The sequence below is a fragment of the Penaeus monodon genome, chromosome 30 (genome assembly GCF_015228065.2).
Source record: "Penaeus monodon isolate SGIC_2016 chromosome 30, NSTDA_Pmon_1, whole genome shotgun sequence".
NCBI lineage: Eukaryota > Metazoa > Arthropoda > Malacostraca > Decapoda > Penaeidae > Penaeus > Penaeus monodon.
The window spans coordinates 23,035,249-23,035,481 of record NC_051415.1 but is presented as its reverse complement, the minus strand read 5'-3'; the positions used below and the strand labels follow the sequence as shown (position 1 = coordinate 23,035,481).

Genomic DNA, 233 nt, shown 5'->3' with positions numbered 1-233 from the left:
CATTTACCAGTATCTCAGGTTATGCAATGTAAATCTGTTTTCAGGTTATACCAAATGTAAAACTACAGATAGCAGCAACCTTCTGCATAAGCAACCTTATTTGGAATGTCGAGGAGGGAGCTGCTGAGAGACAAAACAAACTTCGTGAAATGGGAGTATACAAACTATTACAAAATCTAATGACTACAACTGATACTGGATTATTTGACAAGTAAGTAATGTTAATGAGGACA

General features: G+C 35.6%; 1 protein-coding gene across 1 annotated transcript in view; it reads left to right on the top strand.

Moving 5' to 3' along the window:
- LOC119592640 (armadillo repeat-containing protein 8-like) overlaps positions 1-233 on the top strand; it is a gene marked incomplete in the record, with an annotated part of 23,485 nt that overhangs the window by 18,050 nt on the left and 5,202 nt on the right. Inside the window, 1 exon segment of the mRNA XM_037941553.1 lies at positions 11-211. Within this exon segment, the coding sequence (XP_037797481.1) occupies positions 11-211 (201 nt within the window).